Here is a 22,059-nt window from a genome sequence, read left to right as displayed (position 1 = left end):
GTGTGTGTGTGTGTGTATGTGTTATTTTGTTCAGTTTTGGAATAAGTACTGCTTTGAATATGTTTTTCTTTTCAGCAAATGTTAATGATTAATCGATTGCTAAATTAGTTGACGATTATTTCAGTAATTGATTAATCACAATTAATAATTTGAGCCCTGATTTATGTTTACTAATGTCATTTTTTGTCTTATATTAGATGTTATTTGATGATCTGAAACATTTAGATGTACTAAAAACCCCCAGCAGACTCTATGAGGAGGTAAGTGATTTTTCCTGAGTCTTGCATTTGGTCGCTCCACTGTGTTCACGTTTTGTAAGTATATCTAGCAGAATGTGGCCTTCGGAAGCATTTCTTTAACCCCTGCTTGTCTCCTGCTGGCTTTCTGAACCATTTAAAACCACATGACAGGAAACCTAGGACACTTTGAACTCCGCTCCCCCCCTCACAACCTCCCTGCTCCCCAAACCACCACATTAGCTGACAAACACATTCACACCATCCAGGGAACGGAAGCAAGAAAACAGGAAAATATACAATAGAAAACAAAACAAAACAAAAAAAAGCTTTCTGGGTTTTTTCAAACTTCTCTTGATCTGTAACATGTTAAAGTTCACAATGACAAAAAAGATTTTAAAAAAATCCCCTGTAAGCGCTGTAGCTGGGTTGGTTTCATCACGCAGGAGACTTTGCGCGAACGCTCCGAAATGTTCTACTTTGCATTGATCTATTATTCGCAGCATCTGGACAAGATTTGGCTTTTTTCTGAATTGAGATGTGAAGGGGCGGCGGGTGCCGAGGCCGACTCTCTCCCCGCTGAAACAGTAGCATTCGGTCAGCTCCTCTGAGCATTGGCCTGAGTGAAGCTCAGGTCTGGAACTGATAAGTGGAAACAGACCGCCGCCGCGCTGCCTGTGTGTTTAAGGCCCAACACACATCCGACACAGCGTAAACAGCCCGTACCCCAGCGACTAAACCCTGGAGCTTAGCCATAATAACTCTACACCTCCGTACAGTAGACCCACCATATGCTTCTCGCTAAGTCGGGCTCTCTGTGCCAAGACGGGGCTATTGTTCTTTAAATAAACGACAAAAAGTTGCTGTAACCCCACAGTGGGGGGGTGTAGGACGGGTGGAGGGATTTATTGCTAAGTGGCTTTTAAAATGAAAACAAATGATTTCTCCCGGCGTTCTGGAATTCTCTACGGAGAGAGAGAGAGTTGTGGAAGCGAGCTGAAAAAAAAAGAAGAAACGAGCGCAAAGCGACAACTACACAGCTGATGCTCCTGAAAGCCCCACACAATAACGAGGCGCTCCGGAGAGCTATTTTCCGCACGTCCCTTCATCCTCAAAACCAAACATGACACAGTATCCGCTGCCTCTCAGCGTGGAAGAGGATCCGAGTGGCAGACGGGCTGTTTTATGGTCTCGCTCTCTCTCCCCCCGGGGGCTAAGAATCCTAATGAAGTCCGATCGCAGCTTTATTAAGATCTAAAGGTGGGGTCTTGCAGTAAAAAAAAAAAAAAGAAAAGAAAACTTAAGAGTGTGTGGATGGGGGGGAAAACAACCCCCCATTAACTCTATCACACCTCCAGAGCGGCAGGGAGACGTGACGGGGGGTAAAACATCGCACATCGCAGCGCTGTGTTCGGTTTGGCTCAAGAGCCGATTTAATTTAGTCCGAGCGTTAAAAAGAGTAAAAAATAAATAAGCTGATCAAACGTGGAGCAAAATTCCCACGTGGCTATTAGCCACAGTGTGCAAATTTGACAGCATTTGGCTCGCAGTCAGGGGTCATTTTGGTGCTAAGTCTGGATGTGCATGCAGCGGTTTGGAACGGAAGAGCGTCAGGTGGCTGAAACGAAAAAGACACGACTTCGAAACCAGAGAGAAGGCGACACGAGGAACACGACTGATAAAAGTTACGAGGAAAGCTGCGATTTAATCAGAAAATATGGTGGGGAAAAAATGTTATATAAAAAAAAAAGTGTTTTACATGCATATAAGGAGAAACACATGCTGTTGAGTAGACGAGTCAGGGGAGGGGAAAACAAAACGCAGGCAGGAGGCTTGGGAATTCTGGAGTATTGATCTTGGAGCAATCGATGCAAAAAGTACCGATGGAGCGGCAAGCAGGGCGATTACTGGGTCACCACTGAGCTAAAATGGTTTGGTCTGGTTTTGAAAAAATAACAATCTCCTTGCTTGATAGATTCCTGTCATTAACATTAACTATATCAAATTTTCAGAAGAAGAAGCTCCTGAGCATGGCTAAAGCAGTGCTAGGTTGAAGATTCTCCAACAACAGTGACCTTTTTTTCATGCATCTCCTCTCTATCATTTCTTTCTTCTGCTTCCATTTAAATTTGAATTAAAACAGAGTCAAGGTAAAGCAAGACAGATGCAGAATAACCCAACTAAAACAGCTTCACTCCAGTCATAAATCCTAATCTAATCTAATTCTGCCACTGTTTTTGAGTAACCTCTGCGATCACAGATGGAGCTTTTTAAAAATATTTATTTTTGGTGACGTGCAAATTGATTATAAAATCTCAGTTTTGCTAAATATCTGTTTAGCAAAACAGATATTTAGCAACATCAATAAAGCAAGAGTGAAAGATGTGAGCAGAAACATTTTTTAAAAAATGAACAAACGCATCTGCCAACTAACCTGAATCTGTTGCTGGAGAATGTTGATCTTGTGCTGCTGCTGCAAAAGCTGCTGCTGTTGTCTGGCAATCTGCACACACACAATGACAACAGAAATGATGTTATTTGTGACCAGTTGAGCATAAAATCTCAAGTTGTCACAAATAACAACTTGAGATTGTTATTTCTCAAGCCATATAAAATTCTGAAATTTTTATTTCAGAATTTTATATGATCCGGTAAAATAAAAACAAAGAAACAAAACTAAAATATCTCAATGTTTCTCATGTGCTATCTATATTGGCATATCCAGCTGATATCAGCATTTTAAATTGTCTGTTGAAGTAAGTTTAACTAAATATTATGAGCAAAAATATGAAAATGAGCAATTTCAGCTCGATAACCTGTTGTATGTGTATTTTGAAGCTATCGGTAAGCTGGGCTAGGAAACAACTACATTAGCATTGAAAAGTCAACCCAATGAACCATTTGTGTTTTAACATTTGGTTCCTCTGTGGTAAGAATAAATAATAGCAGCAATAAAAAGATAAAAACACTTTGTAAACAATGTCAGAATTCCACTAGTGGCTAACCATTAGCCTGCTGAAGTTAGCTTCTGCTTCATTGATTCCTGAGCGCTAAACTGAAGAGCTAACTGGATCAAAGTTGTAAATTTTTACAGTGGTAAAAACTGAATTGGATAATTCTGCACTGATTACAGATTATTGAAAGTAGTTTTAAAAATATTGAAATTTTTAACGTAATTTTACACAAAGAAAGGATTTTTATGCTGCTTTGATACGAGAACAAATTTTGAATGATAAAGTATGGAATATGGACTATTTTGGAACATTTGGGTCGTCAGTGGAAAATGGCAAATGAAAATAATTATCTATTGCTAACTGGCTTTTAGCCAGTTGCTAAATGTATCTAACTGCTAGCAACTGTTAGCTGATGCTACACAGTGGTAACCTTAAGGGCTGCTTTACTATATCTTAGGTAAATGTTGAGAACTTGATGATTTCTACTTCATAAATCCAAAGTTGCCATACTGATTAAACTTGGATTGAATTATTCTATGCTTATCACAGATTGATTATATTTTGTGAAATCAAAAGAAAATAAAGTAGAAGAATCTCATATCATCTTGAGAGCTAACTGCTAACTGTAAAAGATGCAAAACAAAACAAAAAGTTATATAAAGCTGTGGCTCACCTGAAAAGAAAAAAAAAAGATAGAAAAAAAGCTACTTGACCATGTGAGGTCGACGATATGTGCAACATCTATGTGGTAAAGTGGTTGGTTGATGAAGACATCTCAAGTTACAATAAAGCTTTGAGACTGACATGTTTACAACACCTTGAAAACCTCTTATATACACTCAAACACAAGCAGCCATCATCCTCACTAACGTGAGATTGTTGAATGTCAAATGCTTTTCCTCTGGTTAAAGGCTTGAGTGTTGTCCAGTGATGGCTGGCACGGACCTGTCAGTTGTTAAAGCTCAGACTCCTTAAAGGAGGGAACTTGTTGTTTGACTACTTCCACCCATTTTTAGCAAAAAAAAAGGGGGGGAGGGAGGAAAACAGCTGCTTCTCTCTCCTTTTTCTTTTTTTCTTGAGGAATCGTTTAGTATATTTATTCCGAAACATAATTACAGGCTTCTGAATGGGAGGCGGCGCCCCATTTGCACACATGTCATATTTCATTAAAAGCAGATTTTTCTGGGGTTTGTCTGTAGGGCATTATCCTATCAAGTCTCAACAGCCAAATGACTGGCTGATATTGGAATCTGTCTTTCTTTTCACTCTCCCCATTTCGCCTGCTCCTTTGTAATGCTCTGAAAGGTGGTATGTGTTTTGATGGGAGGTGTGGACGTGTCCAAACAGAGCCTGTCGTATGCCAGCCCACGGTGACATGTCGACAAACAGCCAAAACAAAGAGGAGCAGCGCACCTAAAACACCTCTCTGCTTGTGTTTGCTCTTTCAAACGTTTAGTCGTTGACCTGAAGACTCACATCTGGATTAACACACTGCAGCTGAAACTTCTAAAGTCAGCAAAAAAAGTCCATAAAGAATGTGTACATACACGAAAAAAACAAAACAAAAAAACAACAAGAGAGTACACTTAAGGGTATCGGCAGACGACATGAAGATTACCAAGGCATGATTGGGAGTTTTATAGACTTACTTAATAACGTGAAGAAACCAAGCAATTCCTTAAGCCTGACCACAAAAACAACTTTTTAATAGGAGCGCATTAAACTTAAGTAAGACTAATTTTGCTAATTACACATAGCAGTACCAGAAAAAAAAGTAGCAGAGATCAAATATAATGACAATAAAATGTAAGAAGAAGAAAGCAGGTTTTTTTTTTGGGAAATCCTCATCAGAGGTCAATTCATTTTAGGAAAGCATATTTCCTAAACCTAGAAGAGTTTTTGCCTCCAATAATGCAACTAGTACACATCAGCTGGTCTTTCGATACATTTGTTGGGAGTTTTGTTGATTTATTTATGCATTACCTGCTTGGTTTCCTCTGTCAACATTCATTTCTAAATGAATGAATGAATCCTTGCTGTATCAGAGATGGTGATTCGAACTTCTGACCAGGAAAAACAATTAATTCAGATTCGACTTAGACTTACGTCTACTTCACATTACAGCTTAGACTGGGCCTGAAAAGTCCAACCCAGCCCAACCCGATCTGACCCAACTAATTAGCTTCAATTACAGATCCAACATATTATTTTGATTAAGCTTTACTACTTTTGTTAGTAGACCATTGTTTGAATGAGACGTGTAATTTCTCCCGTTTTTCACTTTAACCATCTTTCAGCTCCGTTTCGTCACTCGTTTTAACGACAAGATGAGTCAAAAGCAAATCATTTGGGATGTGCGACTGATAGGAGCAGAGCAGGGCAGAGTTGCATGTGTTTTTATTGTGCAGTGCGTTGTGCCTGTTAGAGTCTAGTGAACATCTGCACCTTAATTTCTGTCTTTCCTCAACAGAGTTAGCTGCCTACTCCTACCTTTAAACTACGATAAGTAAATTACTGTAGTCTTCTGATCGTCAAAATATCAAATTTCGCTTTTCTGTGCTGCATTAATTGTAGGATTATTAAATGCACCACCTATCTGAGCATCAAGCAAATAATTTCGGACTGACCTTTCCCAAATTTCAGTTCAATCTAAACTACAGTTCACATGGAAAGTTTTTAAAAGACCAAATGTGAGTTCAGAGTAAACAAACATGGCCGACTGGGAAGCAACGTCGATAGTTTGAGGACTGTTTTTAACAGAGAACAAACAATACAAAAGCGTCTTCAACTTTCTGGTCCGCCACAGCCGTCGTTTTACCTTTTATTTTTTTAGATCTCCCCTCCATGTGTTCGTCACCTTGCTGTCTGACTGACTACATGTCACATTCAACAGGCTGCTCAACAGGCTCATTTTCTCTTGAGGGACGCCACACGCTTCGATGTCGGGCCAAGACAATCCAACATGTTGAATATCAAAGATTTTTAGATCGGAGCGTTTCAAACGTCCTTCTGAGCGGAACAGGTCACTCTTATTCCTACACAGGAATATCTTAAGATCATCTTTAGAGCCATCCTGATAATCGGGGCTCGCAATTGGTCTCTCGTGTAGAACCCACATGGGTTCCTTGAAACCAATTATGAACCTTGAGACCCATCAGACCTAACAAAATCCAAATGACGTTCACATACACATGTTGGCTGGATTTGGGTTTGGATTTGTTTGGCTCTGCTGGTCTACAGCAAAACTGATTTTTATTATCTACCTTGGTACATCTATAAATACTTCTCATTTGAAAGTATCCATACTTTCAAACTGGTCTAGTCTATTTAAAATACGAGGTACTTTGACATGACCAGATGTATTTGACATCTTCTGAGTGGAGCTAGTCAAATCGTTCGGTGGCGTTGCCCACCAGCACCTGTCCGGATCGTTCCTACCTGCTCCTGCTGCTGCCTGGCCAACTCCATCTGCTGTCTCTGCTTCTCGAGCTGTGAGGCGGCCATCTTCTTTTGCTCGTCGTGGGCAGCCAGCAGCTGCTCCCGCAGACTAATCAGCTGACCGATCATGGTGGAAAGCTGGCGCTCCTTTTCCTCCAGCGACTCGGGCGTACCTGCAGACATATTTGTAAGTCAGTTTACTTTTACTCTGAGGCCATTAAACGAAACACAATAACAATGACGGTTGCTAAGATCACATCGAAATTATCGGAGAATGAAAAACGCGTAGAAATTTATTCTGACAAATCAAAAAAGAAAAGTTGAAAGCCAGATGATAACATTATTAGGAAATTCTCCAGAGTCTGAAGTTCATTAGGGTGTTTCTTTTTCTCCAAAATTTCACAATGGAAGCACTCCTTTCACAGATACCAGAAAAAAAATTCCAAACAACTTGTTTGGCCCCTCGAAAAATGCTCATACCTCAATTCCCATAAATCTTCTGACTTGTTGTTACATCTCACTACTTATTATCTTCAGTCTTGTCTCTACACGCTATCAACCAGTGTCTGCTCACAAGAACAATAAAATTAGATTGAGTTCACCTTTTGAAAATGGGTTGATGTTAAAGACTTTTGTCGGGTTTATGATTTAGACATTCTTGAGAGGTTTGTGGGCCGACACCAGAAACATTCCAGCTCCAACTCCGCAGTCATAATATTTCACACGATAGCAAAGACAAAAGACGAGACGGTGCGGCTAACATTTGCCTTTTAATTGACAAAGGAGCAGAAGATTTCAATAGAGCTTGAAGGAATTCTTCTCTCTATGCCTTTGTGTCTTTCGTAATGCTATACCTGACTTATTAACACCAATTCTGGTCAATAGTAAGTGGGACCATTTTGTGGTGTAAAAGTTAAGTGAGACAAATCAAAACCTGCTGGTGGGATGCCAGGGAGAGTGGGGTAAAAAGTGTAATTAAAAAAACTGCAAAAACCGACTTACTTTATTTGTAAGGATTAACTGACAACCACTCTCTTTGAGGAGGGACAACAGCTCGTTAGCTTGGTTGAAAGAAGCTGGAAAGTTGAACCAAACCATATCTCCAGGCTCAATCATTTCTCAGCAAACAATCAAACCGCTGTACAACCACAAACATCCTTATCCGTCAGCAGCAGAGGAGTCGACAATACACTGCAGCCCTGAGTTCAGACACAGCAAGTCCAGCTCTAAACCCAACAGGTCCTTGGAAATTACCAAGAGAAAGCAAACCAATGAAGAAGAGGAAGAAAATATCCATACTCATACAATAACGTGTTCTCCAACTGCTGTGATAAGGTTAAATGGTATCCTGTATGTTTGACACACATTGTTGACTTCATTTACTGCTATGGTCAGGCATTACAAATGTGGAAGCCGTGTTGTTACCACAAGAAGGTGATGTGGAAGCAGCATCATGTCTACCTAATGCAACGAAACAAAAGGAAGTTGAACTGGACTGTTCATTAATCATCCTGTGCATAAGGAAAAAAATGATTCACTTTTACCTAAATAAACAAAACAGGGCAACAGGTGATGCATCTGTAGTCTACATAGTAAGAAAAGCAGCTTCAATGTTTTTGTGTTCGTGTCATTAAAGACGTACATTTTTCTAACTTTGTCTGCAACAAGTTGTAGAGCTCAGATGCAGCTTCCTTCATTTTGATTGACTGTGTGTGTGTTTGTGTGTGTGTGTGTGTGTGTGTCCCTGTTGGTATGTAAATCTTGCACATGGACTGAAGTTGATCATGTTCAGAAGTTGCTGTACTTGTGTATGTGTGCGTGTGTGTGTGTGTGTGCGTGTGTGTGTGTGTGTGTAAGGTCTTGCCTTGGGGCCATGTAGGGAGACTGTAGGGTGGCCCCCCAACACTACCTGCATACTAACAAAGTCTCCATTGTGGTCTTGTCAGGCCACTATTGTACCCCAGACTGTCCTCCAACACACACTCTCATACACACACACACATGTAAGCAGAGAAATTACCCCTCAGCAGCCCTGACTCAAAGACAACATTCTTCTTTTCTCGTCTCTTTTTAAGTTTTCATTTTCTTCTTGATTCTTACTTAAAGTCCTGCATATTGCAGTTACCTCCAAGTTCAGATTCTCCCTAATGCCTCGTCTTTCCTCCTGTTGTGATTTACCCCACTCTCCTCGAGTTTTCTCATTTCCACCTTTTCCACGTTTGTGTCTCATTTCATTCTCTAGTTTCTTTTAGACTTTAGTCTTACTTCACTCCTTTATATCATTTATACATTTCAAGCCTTCTGCTTTTCTCCTGCTCCTTCCTTGCGTCTCTATCTTCTGTCATCAACGCCTTCCTCTCTTCTCAACTCTAAACGTCTTTCTCCTGCTCTTCCCTTTGTAACTCTTCATCACCCATCCATCCCTTCTATTCTTCTCTCTGGCTGGATTTTCACTGATGGATGATCTATAACCATATAACCACACACACACACACACACACACACACACACACACACACACAAAAAAAACAGACTTCTTCTGTGTTTCCCCACGTGTTTTTTATTTTATTTTATTTTTTTGCAAAAAGTGAAACCCTATTGTGTAATCTCAACAACTGCGATTACGGCTCCATGATTCATCTTTGCGGATTATGGGCTGCGCATTCCAGACGTACTGCTGTGCGTTCCTCTGACGCTTTCTGGCACCAGCGACCTTGGGAGATATTTCCGTTTCCTATTCGTCAGGATTATTCCTGATGCCTGCTGAGGTCACGGGCCAAAACAGAAAAGCCATTAGCTGTTTTCTCACTCAGTTTGGGCGATGTGGAGGTTCCGCGTCGTAACCAGAACTCCTCTGTCCTCTGTCGGTTTTCGTTTTTTTACTGTTACGTTTAGTTTCGGTTTAATTCGAACCCTGACTCGTTTTAAACCTCACATACGCAAAACATGTTTATGTATAATTACAAATATCCTCACAATAAGTCCACATTATTGATCATAATGAAGCAACACTGCCAGGTATATTTTTATAAGGCATTTTTTATGGTCATATTTTTAAAAAAAGTCATTTGCTGGGGTCTGTATTTAATTAATTGAAATTGATCGCATTTTAATCAAATACCATGTATCGACGAAATGTAGACTTTCAATTCAAAAAAACGTTTTGCTTCTAAACGATTGAGTAAATAAAACATATGAACAAAATACAACAATATTTATAATTTTTTTATCTTATATTTTTTTCAGGAAGCCCTGATGGTTCATCTTTCTTTACAAATGTGGATTATGGACGCTGATGTTAGCATCTCTGCTGCTGCTGCTACATGTGTAGCATTGAGATGCTATTCTAGCTTTCAATAGCTTCACTAATAGGCTAACTCCTTTTAGCACAACTTGAACACAACAATGGTCTTTTTTAGCGTCCCATCAGATTTTTTTATTTGGAGTAAAACTGAAGCCGCAGCGGGCCAAAAGAAGCAGCATGTCGTCCATCATTGTTTACAGATGTTGCTTGGACGTCAGACTTACGGGTGTACCAGAAACATGTGAGTACAAAGGTTGGGTGTCAGGACTTTTATCATTCTTTTTTACATGTTAAAAGTGAATGATAATTCATCAAAATTAACATGCTAAAGAGCTTTTGGGCTCTCCTTTTCAAATATAAGGAAAGTGTCTGAGTGTCCCTAAGTGGTCAAACTGATAATTGCTGGGCTACATCCAGCTGCAGCATTCAGCATGCTGAGGGGAGTAAATCAGCACAGCATGGGATTTGGTGAAGTTATGAAGTAATTTGCAGCTGCGTTAATACTACCAAATTTTTCAACAAGTTTGAGGTAATTATAGACACTTTGTCTTAATCAGGGGCGCAACTACATCTTATTCAGGTGGATGCGAAAACATAAATCATTATGCAATTAGTGTATTTGTAAACATATTATAAATATATAATGTTGTTCTCTTTAAAGTGACTAGCACAGACAACCTGTTGTAAGGAACCAATAAAGAAAGACCCTCCTACAGTTTATTAGCTTCCACAAAAGCTGCAATTCAATCCAATTCAATTTTATTCATTCCTAGCGGATAATTAAAAAGGTGAAAGGAACAGAGAAAAACAAACACATAACCACATAAAATAACTTAAGAAATACAAAAAAATAGAAAATAAATACACATGAGTTTTCTTGATGTTGAATACAGAAGTTCCTTTTGGTACCAGAACTGTCTTGAAGTTTCTGACCCCGTTTACTTTTTAATACAGAACTTCATGTGCCACTGCTCAGATAGATAGACAGATCTTTGGATAAAAAAAAAAAAAAAAAAAAAAAAGTATCAAGACTAACACAAAACCAGCTGTATTAACAATGTCAGCTTGGTCAGACATCATGCGGTAATATTATTGTGTAACAATCAGAACTGATCATTTTCTTTATATAACACCAAAGGATATCCTGAAAGGAGCTCCCTTCTTTTCTCCTCCAGCAGAAGCTGAGGTATTTCCAAGGAGACAACCAAATAGATTTAATTTTTATTTTCATCTCACTTGTGCGTTAAAATTGTATTAGTCGATATGTTTAACCCCGATCTGTAGGCTGCAAGGATGTAACATCTAATCTGAAAATATTCTGGTTGCCGTTGACGTCAGTTTGCCCCAGCAGACAGACAGACAGACAGACAGACAGACAGACAGATAGACAGTAACATATGTTTTCATGGGAAAAATAAGAAATAAAGGCGAAAAAAGTAAGATAGTGGATTAGACGCTTGAATGTGAATATGATTATTGCAGCCAGATGTGCCAGCTCATGCATCTAACATTATAATGAGACACTTTCGATCCATCTGTTCTTTTGCTTTACTAACTGAGCTTTGGTGAAAGATTTAAATGTAAATGTTGGAAAATAATTTAAGAAAAGAAAAGAAAATATCAAGAGGCTTAAAAGATGGAAAGAAAACAGTGTGGATTATTAGGAAAGATTTTACACGATTTTGTTCCTTATTCCTTTTTCTTGCATCAAAATAATTAAAATGTATGTTTCGCACAGATTGATTGAGTCTGACGATTTTTGAAAACTTTGACCTCCAACAGCCTCAAGTTCTTTCCTTTTCTGGCATAATCCTAGGAAAACAGCTAACAAAGCTTCATATTCTGCAGGTCAGACCTAAAAAAACAGAAATTGGTACTAGCCAGGAAAAATACATAAAATCTGTAAAATATTGCAGCTAAAGAACATGATTGGACAAGATTACGGCGCTTCATGAGGGACGCAGGAACTCTTTAGAACTTCAGGTAAACTCTGCAGACGAGTTTCAAGACTGCAGCTTGTCAGCTAAGATATTTCTTGGTGACAGGAGGAATAACTCCAGAACAAATCACACTTTGGACTCCGGTTTCATTCACACCGGACCTGTTTAGTCCGCTTTAATCCAACTCCATTTTGGTTGTCTGGTGTGAACAATCAATCGAGTTCTAATGCCGACCAAACAACCAAACTTTTAGCCAACTCTTTAAATCTTAGGCCTTGTGAACGCCAAATGGACCTGAAACCGCTCCAAAAGCAAGAAGCAGACTACAGTGCAGGGCATTCTGGGTAAATGAGTCCAAAATAAACACACGAGAAATGGCTTGTGGTCTTTTGCCAAAGACAACAGAGAAATCCTACAACCTCTAAAATCTGATGCCACTCCATTTTCGTGAAGAAGGAAGTTGCGCTCAGTGTCTTCTTCAGAGGTTTTAGTGTCGTTTCCTTCAGTAGCTCAAAGTGCAGCGCCACCACAGGTGAGGAGGGGAACAGCCTTTTCAAAGAGTTTGTTTGGTTTGACACAGTGCGGCGTGAAAGTGAACTGCAACAGCTGAAAACGTAACAAACGTCCCAACTTTAGTCCCCAATCCAGCCGAGTCTATCGGACTATCAGGTGTGAAAACATCCTGAGAGCTTTGAGGCAAAACATCACAAAACAGCAGATTTCCCACCAGAGGTTTCAAATAAAGATACATTTAATGACGCGCACTCTGCAAGCCCTAATGAATTAAACAGGGCCATCGGTTTTCCTCACCCTCAAAATATCTGTGACTTTACAAACAAGTTCAAGTTGTTGTGTCAGGAGGCACTAAGCAACAGTTGTGTTTGTGTATTTAGGTCAGCCAGACCGGCACGGAGAAATAAACTGTTCCACTCTAATCAGGGCGTTCCTTTTCAGTCTGGCGGGGGGAACGGAGATATCTGTGTGCTCCATGATGGAGACCGTTCCTGCGCTCAGGCATCCATCTCCGTGTGGAGCAGGAGGCGAGCCTTTACTAAACTGAAGTTAGGTACTTTGAATGACGTTAAGAGACAAATAGGTTGGACTTTTCCTTCCAGTGTCCATCAGTATTTCCACACCGAGGGTCTCAGCAGTGGCCACTGACTAACACTGTTTGTTGCATAATTGTATTAAGCATCCTTAAATGCAGGTTTAGAGACGAGACAGCAGACTGGGTGTGTTGGCGCTTGTTATTTTAGCTTCTGTAATTTCCAGAAGCACGGCTCGACAGGAAGGCTTCTTTTCGAGTTAGCAGCCTTGTAACAGATGTCCAATTATTACTTTGCAAAAGGTGCTTACTGATGTAAAAGCAGTCTCTCTTTTTTTTCTGCTAGGGTAATTGGAGATGGAGTTGGCCACAATTAAGAGAAAGAGGGGGAGGTTTGGAGGGGCTGAGCAGATTTCTGGGTTGAAATGAAACTCAATGTCTGGGCTGTTCTGCTGCAGAAGACTCTCTGTAGTTGATTTTTCCACAGAGGAAATTCTTGCCATTTCAACAGGAGACGATCACAGTCTCTCTCTCTCTCACTGAGAGCATGGCCGTTAATGATGAACGTTAGAGCGCGCGAGCAGGAACCGACGAATCATCCGAGACAGAAAACCTCACTCTGTCTGACTCCTCATCAGGTTTTCCAACAACGTTAGGAGTGCAGATACTGTTATGTGACTTGCGAATTTCATAAAAGTACAGTATGTTTACTTAATGCTTAAAGAAGGTTATGTGTGACAAGACATGTTACATTCAGTTGTTATAAAAATTATGTTTTTATTAAACATTACTTTGAAGAAATTTGATTAATTAATTTAATGCCTTGAAATTGGGCCTCTGTCTCTTTAAAAGCTCCTGCTCTTTCTGAAACTCCGCCTTCAGGAAGTTATCATAACATGGCTCCACTATTAACCCTTGAAAGTTTTTACCAGCGTTTCACTGAGGAGGAGCTCGTATGATGAGCTCAGCAGGCTTTTGCTAATTGCTGCTGGCTAGTCTGAAGGAGCTGATTGGAGGACAGCTGCTCTGTGAGACGCAAGTTTGGAAACCGATGCTCAGAGGAGGAGCTTAGTCCTCAAAGGGGGGGCTAGGTCCATCCAGGCGTTTTACACAGCTGAATGGTTGCCATGGAGATTAAATAATTTCTCAAACATGAATGAATGACTCAAAGCAATACTCCAACACTCCACCTGATAGAACTGCAGTAACTTAGTCACACCTTTCCAGCTATGTCAACATTTCCCCATACAGGCTTTGTGAAGAGTTACTAGAGGTCATTGTCAATCTGGAAGGCCTCAGTATATCTAGGTGTGATACACTGACATAACATATTTTTGGAAAGTTTCGTCCTCATTATGTCATCTTTGTTTTGGTGCACCAGTCCCTCCTGCAGCAAAACATGAACACAGCTTGATGCCGGCACTCCCATACTTCACAGTTAGGATGAATTTTTTTAGGCCCGACTTTTCCTCCACATGTAACATAAAATGTTACGAATCCATTTTATTGGTACATAAATACATATGCAGATGTTTTACTTTAACCATTATTCCTATGCTACTGTAACACATTCATTTTATATTTATATTAAGCTAAAAAATTGTAATGTGATAAATCGCTTTTATTTATTACATTTTTAACAATAAATCTCCCTAGCTGGAACCTTTGTATTTGCATGTTTCTGGTACGGCCGTAATTCTGATGCACGATCAACAGCAGGGTTCTCTTGGTTCAAAAATCGATCTGATGGGACATTTCTAAAAAAGTTATTTTTCAAAAGAAGTTACATGAGTGTTCAGTGATTCCTGAAACAAAAAATAACATATAAAAAAATGATAAATATTGTTTTATTTGACCATATATGTCTATTCATCCAATCATTTAAAAGCAAAAAAGGGTTTTGAATTGAAAACATTTATTTTGTCGATGTATAGTTTTCGATTAAAAAGCAATTCATTTCCACTGATTAATTACAGAACCTGAAATGAACTCAATTCAAAACTTCAATCCCCACTTTTAAGACAAAGAGAGAAACACAGAGAGAGAGAAATTGTCTGTTTATATTTACCAGGCAAAGTGAGACGGTGACACAGCGATGCACGTTGTTGTTGTTGTGTGATGAAATGCTGACAAGCATTTGATTTTCTCAAGCTGCAGCTGCCAAATCAAACTGCAGCAGAAGAATCCTGCCGTAGCATTGCTATTTTTACATCTGAATACCAGAGCCAGCTCGAGAATACTTTTGTCGCTGCGATTTATAGCCTCATAAAGGCTATTTGCTGATGCGGACAGAAAGCCGGGGGCTCGTATCGCCTCTCCCCTCCAACCCAACCCTTAACCAGAGATACAATTATAACCCGTAGGTAGACCAGGCGGGCGTTTACGCTCCTGCTTTCATGTGCTAAAACTAAGGGCACGCATTCAGGAGATAAGCATAGCATTTTTAGTCAATTCCTAGGGAAAATAGCTCTTTTTTTATTATTTACAGGTTGTTTTTTTTTTTTGTTTGTTTGCTTGTTTTTTTTGCTCATGCCGATTGATCGTATTATGACACTACTTGTGTTTGAATGAGCCCAAGGAGAAAAGTAGAGCTTTAAATGTGGCTGGTTTGAAAAGTTTTGTAGTTTTCCATGCTATAGTAAAAACTACAGCAATAATTTCCATGCTAAAGTCAAAAAACTAGTGCAGAAATAAACAATATTTAAAATGGCAAGAACATAAAGGACACGACGTGTAGACCGAAGCCTCATTTTTTTAAATATCAAAATCAAAGCAGCAGAATCTTTCCTGTATATTTTCTAAAACGTATCTCCAACCAATTCCACGTTTCTAGACAAACGCGAAGAAGAAACCATAATGAAACCTTATTGCATTTCTTAGCAAATCTTTCATTCTTTTAGAAAACTTTCAAGTTTTAAGTCCACACAGCAATTATTCCACACCCAAATCCCTCTAACTGAAGAACGATTGTTTTTAATATTCGTCCTGACCTATTAGTTTGTTTTTTTTTTTTAAAAACATCCCTCTGAGTTTTGTGCAAATGGAAGCAGCTGCATTCAGGAACAGTTCGGATCTCGAATGTTTTGTGTTCTCACCTTTTACCTCCCCCAGCAGCTCACTGGCGTTGAGGCCTTCGACGTGATCCTTCCAGTCCTTGGAAAGTAGCCTCACCATGCAGGACGGTTCTGCAAAAAAATATAAGTGAAACGTTACGTCAATGAGTCTTCAATGACTCTGAAAGTCAAATATTTAGAAGAAAAATCAATCACATTTTATTTATATAGCACTTTACGACAGTGACGGCACCGAAGTGCTCTCCAGTTTAGCTCAGGGATAAAAATGAAGAAAGAAACTAAAACAAAATGAAGTAACAACATTAGTGGAAACATAAAAATGACAAAATACTACAACGTACTAAAAGCAATTCTAAATCAATGCGTCTTTAGCTTAGCTTAGCAATTTGAAATGTTATTTACAACAGACGTTTGCGTTTCGGCATTAGTATTTCATAGTAAAATCTTGTGCCTTTCATGCACCTGGTTCGTGGATTCAATAAAAAAAAATAAAAAAATAAGAACACAACAGCCAGTGGGAAAGAAAAGAAAGTCAGACTGGAGGACAACCTGGCAGAGAGAAGACGTTGTTTGTCGTATCTGTGAGGACTTGTTAGATTCCAGAATGTCCTCCAGCTTCTTCTCCAAAAACATAAAAAAAGAAAAAAAGCAGCAGCCATCCAGCTGACCGATATGACAATGTGCGCATTATACAAAGACGGGCTCTTATTTGCGGCTGTCTTCTTCTCTCACATTGTGTCTCGTAGCCTGGGGATAACAGACGGCGCGGGACACGTGGTCGTACGTGGTCATGGGATTCATAAGGTCCCATTTGTTCGACGGGAGTCCTGCTGTGAACTTCACTCCAACAATGGGAACTTTTTTTGATTTACCCCCAGAGAGGCCAGTGGAGGCAGAGGGAGGTGCTGGTCGGGACTTGAGAGAGCAGGAGCATCACGGCGCGGATAATGTCATGAAAAAGGAAACGCACATTGATTGAAGGATGTGACTTCAATCAATGAAGGATGTGGCTTTCTAAAAATCAGGGTCATAGATAGTGCCGTGTAAACCAGTTTGACTGATGACATCATATCCATAGAGACACACTGCATGTTACAGTTTACGTCTGGAAACTTTGCACATGCGCACAACATATGGGAATTCTGTTATTTCAATGCTGCCATATTTGTTTCAGCTTCCTCAGTAATTTTTTTAAAATATATTTTGGATATTCTCTTTTTAAAACCTGTGAAAAGGTGGATTTTCCATGAATAATTTCACGTTCCACAAAAAAATCTGCAAATAGATAAACTGACAAATACCAAACCGCATCCAGACAGGAGGTGACAAACGGTGACATGGAGAACTAGCACGGAGACACCATTACCACTGTGAAACATGGCAGTGGCAGCACTATACTGCAGAGTTGCACTTCATTAGCAGAGATGGGGAAGATGGTCAGCGCACAAATACAGGGCAAAATATGAAGAGAACAATTATTTTCCTACTATTTTACCATCATGTACTTGTTTGTGTTGGTCTGTCACACACAATTAAAATAAAGTACTCAGATGTCAGTTGGTGTAGTTAGAAAAAAAATGAGGGCAGAATTCACCGGGTGTGAATACTATTGCAAGGCTCCGCATGATAAGAGTCTCCTGCATGTAGAGCTGCTTGACGCACTTTTCAGTTTGTGAGTTTGTGTGCAAACAGTGGTTTTCATGCCAGCGTACGCACTACAGATGGTGTCAGAGCCACGCAGGGCTCCGTGCCAAAGCCTCAGCAGCCCGTAGATGTCAGAGACACACACACACACACATAAAGAAAAAAAAAAGAAAAGAGACATTCTTGGGCTCTGTGCGGAAAACATGCCCCTGAGGGCTTGCCTGATTTAGAATGGTTAACTCAGACAATAGCTCATTTGTGGTGCCCTTATCCTGACAAAAGGCGCTATAGGCACTCATTACTGCACATGCTCCATTGTGAATGGCTTAATGTTGAGTTTGTACGTACGGGCCCAATGCGCGGTCATGGGATGCCGTCCTCCAGCAGAGCACAACTTCCTCACTGAGCTCAATAAAGCCTAACATGTTTACAGAGGGATTATGATCAATATAAATAAGCTGATGAAGGGGTCTGGATCATAAGGGGGCAAAACGTAAACAAAGAGGGGAGACGGCTGCACAATGTAGCAGAGAAACCGAGTGTGAGCTACAGGTATTCCTGCTGGTGATTCAGCATATCAATATACAGCGGTGGGCACTGCTAACTAGAAAGCTAACTGCACTAACCGTAAAGAACTAATAAACATTAGTTCCACTAATGCTAGAGCACTACAGAAACTAAAGCTAATGCTAATGCGCTACACCAACACAGAATTTAGCAGAAGCCAACACTAAATTTGATTTAAATTATATCTGCCTTTGAAGGACTGCAACCCTCTAGCACTGATTTGATTTAGGTATAATAATTTACATGATCTATAATGCCCTTAGATATTGCATTTATAACTATATCTTGTTTTCTTCTGTCTGTGTTTTATTTTGTTCCTGAATGTTTCTTGTTTGAGGTGAAGTTATTGAAAAAAAAAAAGACAGGGACCATGAGGAGAGGAAATGGAATTGTTGTGTAAGCAGTCTCCGTCAACTTCAAAATAAGAGCATGAACATAAACGCCTAACTACTTGAAGAATTCAAAACTTCAGCACAGATGTCCAACTTTATTATAACTGAACAAAACAGCCAAGTAAACTAAAACTTTGGAATTCATAAAATTAATATAGCAAGAAGCTAAGTGCGCTAAACATTTTCAAAGTTACCAAAAGAGCTAAAGCACTAAACAAAAGTCACTTTGGCCAACTTAGCAACTTTGCTGGTGTATTTAGCGACTTTTCAGACCCCTCTAGCAACTTTTGACCATGAAAAATATAAAAGATTAGGCAATGACGTCATCCAGCAACTTGTAACACAGCCAGTAACTACTTTTCTAGCTGAAGAGCTAGCAACAGAGCGGAAAATTAGCCCCACTGTTAGTGGATTAGTGGAACTGTGTCCACTACTGTCAGGACAAAAATATGAGGTATTTCCAGGAAAAAGAGGCCACCTTGCTGTTAAGTGGAGCAATTAATATAACAAGAATGATTCTCATGCATAACTACCAGACAGGTTAGTCTGCTAAGCTGCATTTATTTACTTCAAATGCTGATTCTTAGAGTCACTGTCTGGTGCTTCAGTGGGACAGATGTGTTTTCTCATCAGGCGACCAAAAGACGCCAGTGTGCATTTTTGTAACAGGCCTCCCCATCACAAAAAAATCTCAGCGCAATTTATGAGAGCTTTTAAATGGGAAACTGCAACCTGTAACTCAGAGACGCATCTGCATAAGTCAACCATGTGTACTCCAACACACAATTTACACCCATCGCACCGATAAACAGCCCCACATGAGGGGATGGAGGAAGAAGAGGAAGAGATAAATGAAAAGGAGACGTTTTACCCTAGATGGCTCTCTTATCTGTCGCCGTGAACAAGTCAAGGTTCAAGAGTTGTTTAGATTGGGAGGTAGGGGAAGGGCAGCGGGGGGATAAAGATTCCACAACGTCTGAACGCAGGAGAAATGCAGAAGATGGACGGCTCAGGGAAAAGAAGGAAAGAGAGCTGGGGCGAAGGGGTTGAGGAGATAAGGATGGAAAACGATGAGAAGAGAAGTAGAGATCAAAACGTTCTGATAGCCTTGAATAAAAATAGATCAGTGTGACGAAAAACAAAATTAGAATAGAAAGCAACAATTATTCTTACTGTTGTGTAATTATTGTTACTTAGGATGGATTTACACCCGCCCTATTTGGGCCGCTTTAATTGAAATGTAGTTCAGTTGCCAAGAAAGTCTGTTTCGTTTGGGGCGGTGTGAATGGGCAACCAAATTCTGGTTCACCTGAAAACCTTGGTCTCCATTTGGCTGAAGTTAACTCTGACATGTTTGAATGTCTACGTGAGTACCAAAAGCAGGGAGCGAACTGTAGAGCAGGGGATTGTGGGTAAACACAACCAAAAGAAATGTGGGAGTTTCTTGCTTGCATGAGAAATGACTCGTGGATTTACCAATGACAAAAGAAAAATCCCACAAATTATCAAATATAATGCTACTCCATCTTTGTTTACATTTCGTGAAGAAGGAAGTTGCCCTCATTGTCTTGTTCAGAGGTTTTTATGTTGTTTCTTTATGTAATTCTTGGTGCAGCGCCCCCACAGTCGAGGGGGTTACAGGTTTTTCAAAGAGTTTGCTTAGTTTGACTCAGTGCAGTTTGAAAGCGAACTGCAGCAACTGAAAATATAACAAATGTTGCAACTTCGGTCTCCAATTGAACCGAGTCCCTACCGGATAATCAGCAGTGAAAATTTCCCTTTAATATTTCAGTGACTGTATTTTTTTTTTTTGTATTTTCCCCTGTGCTTCGTAATCTGTCTTGCTCTGCCAATAGGGAAACTCGACCTGTTGCACTACCACTCCTTTTAAGCTTCAAAGGACTTTAAATCTTCACCAGAAAGTTTTGCATAACTACTTAAAGTTATTTAGCTGTAAGAACTTTCTACCATTTTCAGCCATGATGTTACTTCGTGTAACTAAAAATTCCCATTGCTAGCATGTGACCCTGTCCTGCTTTTTTAATCCATCAGCAGCTACCGTGGAGCAAGGGAAGACAAAGGCTGATGAAGGCACGTGAAGCAGCAGAGACGCAGTAAATCAGGAGCGAGGCAGCCGGGCCTCTGCCAAGTGTTTTGGGTACACATCATTTTATCACCTGTCTCAGCGCCAACCTGCCATCGTGCAGCGCTTTGGATGTTGGGCAACTCCCTGTGTGTTTCCCTGTTTGTGTGTTTGCCGCATGCCAGGCAAGAATCAACAGTGCCGAACAACCGCTGCCAATCAACACACAGCCTGCCTCAGGCTTCTTCTGAAAGAGTCGCCTTCTCTGGTTTTAATTTCCCACTTTCACTTCAGTGGTTTATTTATTTATTTATTTTAATGAAACAAACTGTAAGATTTACTCCCATATCTTTGTGACTACTGTGTTTCTAATCTGTTCAAACCGGAACAGTGTGGTTTTAAGCTTACACATTCTTTAGCCTATTTCAGGTTGTCAGACAGGTTCTGTTTAAATGATTTCTTGATTCTAGAAAATGCAGGTAATCACAGTTAATTCATAATTTAACAAATGGAGTTTTGACTTTATCTCGTATGCTTGGCTTGGAGAACCTATTACTTCCCTAATAAATAAAATAATCGCATGAATGAACTGCTTTACTCAAGCTTTTAATTTGATTTTAAAATTTGATTAATCAGAGAAAACTGTTATCTCTGAGTGAGTTAAGACTTTCCAAGGCCCTGGATTGTTTTTAAATTTTCTTTAAAAAAATAAAAAATGTTCACATTCTTCCATTCTCCATTGCTCTTCTTTACCATACGATTGGGTCACACACTGTAGTAAACTGCAGTGCAACTCAGAAACTCAGAGCTCAGGAGTCTGCCATAAAATACCAAAGTAAAGAGAAAAAAAACATTCATCTGAAGAATGAGTTAATGCTAAAGTCAACAGAGACCCCGTGTTTTAGCGAACGTTCATAGAACACACCCAGGTACGCCAAAAAGAAAAAAGAAAAAAAAAAGGTCTCTGTGTCTTCACTTCATCGCTGAGTGCCAGTAAATGGAAGCTGACAGCTACACTTTGCACTTCCAAATTTATGTCAGGGCCTGTGACTTCAGCTGCAGACCCCACAGCATCGCGACGCAGAGAGAAAGAGTGAAAAAGGAAATGAAGAAAGAAAGAAACACAGAATGGAGAAAGAAAGAGGGAAATAAAGAGAAAAAAAGAAAAGATTTGTGATTAAAGATACATGATGACAGGTGTTCAAAATTCCTTCTTTTGAACAACTTTCTCTATTTTTATGTTAACCATTTTTTTTTCTTTTTTCCAGCAATAGAGAGCAATAAGGATTCAAGCTACACAATCATCCAGCTAAACATCCTGTTCATCACGATTCCTACACATTTTGCGTCAAAATCCCATAATTGTCTCGATGCATATTTCC

At 39.8% G+C, this 22,059-nt stretch overlaps 1 protein-coding gene and 1 long non-coding RNA gene across 5 annotated transcripts in view; one reads left to right on the top strand and one right to left on the bottom strand.

The window, feature by feature from the left end:
- The window catches only part of LOC103147570 (transcription factor SOX-6-like), a 147,157-nt gene that overhangs the window by 50,770 nt on the left and 74,328 nt on the right, over positions 1-22,059 (bottom strand). For all 4 annotated transcript variants that reach the window (XM_007565974.2, XM_016678556.1, XM_007565975.2 and 1 more), the window contains 3 exons: positions 16,013-16,102; positions 6,629-6,801; positions 2,671-2,739 (listed from right to left, as the gene is read on the bottom strand). In XM_007565974.2, the coding sequence (XP_007566036.1) occupies positions 2,671-2,739; positions 6,629-6,801; positions 16,013-16,102 (332 nt within the window). The remainder of the gene's footprint in view (positions 1-2,670; positions 2,740-6,628; positions 6,802-16,012; positions 16,103-22,059) is intronic.
- Positions 13,735-21,130, top strand: LOC107837884 (uncharacterized). The gene is made up of 3 exons (XR_001663937.1): positions 13,735-13,838; positions 14,698-14,699; positions 21,119-21,130. It is a non-coding gene; the product is annotated as an uncharacterized LOC107837884 (long non-coding RNA).

The sequence above is a fragment of the Poecilia formosa genome, unplaced genomic scaffold (assembly GCF_000485575.1).
Source record: "Poecilia formosa unplaced genomic scaffold, Poecilia_formosa-5.1.2 Scaffold185, whole genome shotgun sequence".
NCBI classification, from domain to species: Eukaryota; Metazoa; Chordata; class Actinopteri; order Cyprinodontiformes; family Poeciliidae; genus Poecilia; species Poecilia formosa.
The sequence above is the reverse complement of the archived record's forward strand: the minus strand, read 5'-3'. Positions and strand labels throughout refer to the sequence as shown.